Source organism: Otolemur garnettii, unplaced genomic scaffold (genome assembly GCF_000181295.1).
Source record: "Otolemur garnettii isolate 467f Iridium unplaced genomic scaffold, OtoGar3 scaffold00016, whole genome shotgun sequence".
NCBI classification, from domain to species: domain Eukaryota; kingdom Metazoa; phylum Chordata; class Mammalia; order Primates; family Galagidae; genus Otolemur; species Otolemur garnettii.
The window spans coordinates 22,423,390-22,428,214 of NW_003852411.1; the positions used below are offsets into that span (position 1 = coordinate 22,423,390).

Below are 4,825 nucleotides of genomic sequence, written 5' to 3' on the forward strand. Positions count from 1 at the left end.
GGTGAGGGAAGGTAAAGAAAAGAAAATAGTGCCTAATTCTCACATAAATTGGATTTAATTTTGACCCCAGTACATTATTTGAACAATAATTTTTAATTCAACTTGTTAATATGTTGTTTAGGATATTGCATCCTCATTTATAAGTGAAATATGTTTGTAATTTCCCTTAATAATAATATATTTTTCCAGTTTGAATATCAGGTATATCTAGATGAAGTAGAATGATTTTCAAGTATTTCATCTTTTTCTGGTGTCTATAAGATTTGGCATGATCTGTTTTTTAAAATTATCTTCTATTTTTATTTATAAATATTAGTTGTCTATTTTTTGAGACTTTGGGGGAAAAAAAAGAACTTAACTGATGACTCCATACTGAACCTCAGAGTCAAAGCATTCTATGATAGACATAATTTTATCTGACAATGTGAATGTTACTTTTTTTTGCATTATTATTATTGCTCAGTATTTCATTGCAGCAATCGTCTGATTTCTTTTCTGAACGTATTTATCTTCATTCATTCTTTACGAGGTTTTGTTTCTAGTCCTTATCTTAAACTTTGTTATTGTTATTAAATTTTAAGCCTTTTTAATTTTTTGAAGGCAAAAAGTAGAAACCAAATAAATACATGTATATGTATAGAGAAAATAAAATATATAAAATATATATGTAAATACAAAAAAAAAATCTCTGAAAAGGACTAGGATTAAGGCAAGGATTTTCTGACTCAAGGGATTGGTCTCAAATCTCTTAGTAACGCATATCCTACTCCCTTTTCTTCTTGCTTTTGCAATATTTTTCAGGAGTCCCTTGGGAACTGGTCTTTTTCATTAGCTTACAGTTATGCTGGTGATTATCTCACCTTCTCTCACAGTTTTGCAGAAGTAGAGGTCTGAGATCACCTAGTATTTTCCTTCGGCTCTCTTTTCTCCATTAAAAAAAAAAAATGATGTAGGAACCAGTTAGAAAATATTTCTATCTATCCTGTGTTTTGGTGGTATTACATATATGTGGGCTGCCAGGGATGCATGTAATAGTATTTTTAGCACACTGAAAAATACTGTATTTTGAGTAAATAATGGTGATTGTCAACTGGGAGTGATTTTTCCCACAAGTGACGTTTGGCAATGCCTGGGGACATTTTTGTTTGCCATAACTGGAAGGGTGCTATTGAAATCTAGTGGGTAGAGGCCAAGTACTGTAAACATCTTACAATGCACAACAGCCACCCACAACTTAGAATTATTAAGCCCAAATTTGAGTGATGCTGCCGTTGAGAAACCCTGGTATACAGAAACCTGCAAAGAGAAGCTGCGTCATAGTATCTTATTGGGATCTCTTTTCTGGTCATCTTATTTGTTAAGGGACTAAATTACACTAATAATTCCTTAAAGATAATTGAGTTCTAGGTAATACACTAAGTTGAAGAGAAATACACATTCATAGACACATGCACTGTGAATTCTAACTCACATGTTCAAAGTGTTTTTTGTTCTCTCATAGTTTGTCTCTTCCAATTGCGTTTGTGATTGCTGCCTGATTTTTTTTACATTTTGAGAAGGCATGAAAGTCTCTTGAAATCTTATTTGAGTTTCAAAAAAAAGCTAGTATATCAGAGTCTTTGCCTTTAGAATCTCATATACCCACATTTCAGGAGAGAAATTTAGTTTTTAGTTCTTAAGGATGCAGTCAGTAGCTTTATTCAATTAGAATTTAATGAGAATATTATGATTATTTGAACATCTATAGGGTTTTTAGACAAAGGATACATTCAGTAGAGTTAACCACCTGGAAAGAGTTATTACCAATAGTGGCCAGAGTACGTGGATAAATCTAAGTAAGGGAAAAACTGAGTAACTCAACTTTGTGATTCTCAGCCCTGATTATATAAGATCTGGAGAGCAATCATATTGTGAGACCTAAAGGAAAATATGATTTGTTGATTCAAGGTTTATCAATAATGAACAGGGCAGGGGTCCTCATCATACAGATTGAGGTAGGTTAAGAATTTAAAATGTCATTAAATTAGGGTAGTCAGTGGTATCCCAGGTCCAGCAGACTTATATTTCATTCTCTGTTATTGGACAAAAGAATTTGCAAACCCATCCTCAACAGACTTCCAGTTTTCTGAAGATTTCTTTTTAAGAAACTAATGATTGTATTCCCCAAAATAATAAGGGTATTTTTTTTTTTGTGGCTTTTGATGTTCTTAATAGGCATAGGGTACCTAATGAAGATTCTATATGTTGACTTTTGAAATAAAATGGTTGAAATTTTTTAAAAAATTCTTTCTTTACCTGTTGTTTTCCTGTCTCCTATAATTAATGAAATGTTTAGCAGAGAGACTATACATTAAAAGCAAAACATTTGGCTGTAGGACAAAAAGATGTATCAGATTGCTAATACATATGTTGGTAGAAAACAGATCTTAAAAAAGTTTTTAAAAACCTATTTACATTAAAGCAACAAAATGCTACTATACACATAGTAGAATGACTAAAACCTAAAACACTGGCAGTACCAAATGCTGACAAGGATGTGGAGCAACAGGAGCTCTCATTCATAATTGGCGGGAATGCAAAATGGCAATGTTACATGTTTTCTAAGATAGTTTGTCAGTTTCTTACCCAGTTAAACAAGTTTGCCATACAGTCCAGGAATTGTGCTCGTAGGTATTTAGCCAAATGAATTGAAAACTTGTTTACACAAAAACCTGCACACAAATGTTTATAGAAGTTTATAATTTATAATAATTGCCAACAATTGGAAGCAAACAAGATGTCCTTCAATAGGTCAATGGATAAACAAACTGTGGTACATCTGTATGATCACGTATTATTCAGTGATGAAAAGAAATGAACTATCAAGCTATGAAAAGACATGGAAGGAACCTAAATGTAAAGAAGCCAGGTTGGAAAAGCTGCATAAAATATGATTCCGACTATGTAACATTCTGGAAAAGGCAAAAATATAAATACAATAAAAAGGTTAGAGATTGCCAGGAGTGCAGGAGCAAGAAGAGGTACAGTGTAGGTAGGGTATTTTAAGAGCAGTAAAGCCATTCTGTATGATATTACAATGGTGGACATATGACATTATCCGTTTACTAAAACTGATAGAACTATATACAACGTGGAGTGAGCCCTAATGTAAACTGTGGACTATAGTTAATAATTACATGCATCAATATTGGTTTATCATTTGTAACAAGTGTACCACACTAATGCAAGATGGTAATTATAGGAAAAAATAGGAGAAACTGTGGGTCAGCTGTGTAGATGGGGATGTGTGTTTGGGACTATGCTTTCTGCACAGTTTTTCTGTAAACCTAAAACTTCTTTTAAAAAGCAGAATTTCTGTCATGCCTCTTTTCAGTCAGAGTTATTGAAACTTAAAAGATTTCTCAGTTCTTTGTAAAAATTAAACATGAAGGAGTGTTTTCAAGTTTTTCTCTGAAAAGACCCTTTTTTCTCTCTCTGACTTGTAATAAATGCTAAAACTATATAAAAATATAATCAATAACTTAGAGGCTTATAGGTAGAGACAAAACCCCCAAATATGTTAAAGAAAAAATAAGGCAAAAGGACAGAATATTGTTAGGATTCTTGTTGCAAACATTAGAAGCCATTCTAGCAAGTGTAAACATAAAAGGAAATTATTAAAGGCTATTAGGTGGCTCACAGAGCCACCTTGGAGAACCAAATTCAAGGCTACCTATATAGCTTGTAATAGTATTTAAATTACTCTACTGGTCTAGTTTCAGGAGGAATCATCTACATCTGAATAATAATTTCATGAATGCTGAGTACAGAACATTTCTCCAAGATTTCCACCCGCTTCTTCTACTATGTACCTTGTCTCCCAACAAAAATTAGCCACCTTCACCAAGAAATAATTGTATACATACATTGGCTGCTTGCGTTTCTCTTTTTCTTAACATAAGCCTCACATGGGAGCATCTGCTTGACAGAGCCTTTTGTTACCACTTTGAGTCTTCATTAGGTACCTAATTTTGTATCTTCATAGCTATTCCTGGACCTTGAATCCGTGTAACTAGGCAATTGCTTTCAGACTCTTAGCCATCTTTTCTTTTTGAGTTTCCCAGCGAATCTCATTGATCAACGTAAAAAGAAAGGAGGGGCTGGTTTATTATTCTTTAATGTGCTAACCTAAGTGTAAAATGTATTCATATTCGTTTGTTCCTCAAAATTCCTCATGTGGAACTTTAAACGTATTTCAATTTTGTCCTCTACTTTCTGTTGTACCTACCACCAGAGCAACTGAATCTGGAGATAAGAATTTTAGGTCTTTTCCCTAACTGCAAAAAATAAACAATTATGGTATGGTCAAGAAAATTATTTATTTGTGGATTCTCACAGCCAATAATGACGAGAGACTATATAGTTAACAACATAAATATCATTTCAAAATAGGATCTCTGAATATGCTGTTTGCCCTAAAAAGTCCAAAAAAGAGTTTTATGTTCCTTTTATTATTTTGTTTGTCCAGCTCAAAGGAAATCAATGCCTTGTATTTTTCTAAGCCTAATACTTTAATATTTTTTTAAAAAGTCTGTGACCAGGCACATATAGACTCAATAATAATTTACAATGTATAATTTATTTTAAAATACAGGGTGTATATATACATACATATATAGGGAAAATGGGAAATTGTACTAAATGTACCTTTATATATAAAACATTACAATATCTAAAAAATATTTCTCTGTTGATATTTAAATATAAAATATATCATATAAAATATAAATTTGTTAATTTTTCTATGTGTGTCAACCTTTGGGATACCCTTTAGTATTATTGAAGC

At 32.3% G+C, this 4,825-nt stretch overlaps 1 protein-coding gene across 1 annotated transcript in view; it reads left to right on the forward strand.

Moving 5' to 3' along the window:
* Positions 1-4,825, forward strand: part of KIFAP3 (kinesin associated protein 3) — a 143,836-nt gene that overhangs the window by 15,954 nt on the left and 123,057 nt on the right. The window contains exon 3 of the mRNA XM_023510720.1: positions 392-396. Within this exon, the coding sequence (XP_023366488.1) occupies positions 392-396 (5 nt within the window). The remainder of the gene's footprint in view (positions 1-391; positions 397-4,825) is intronic.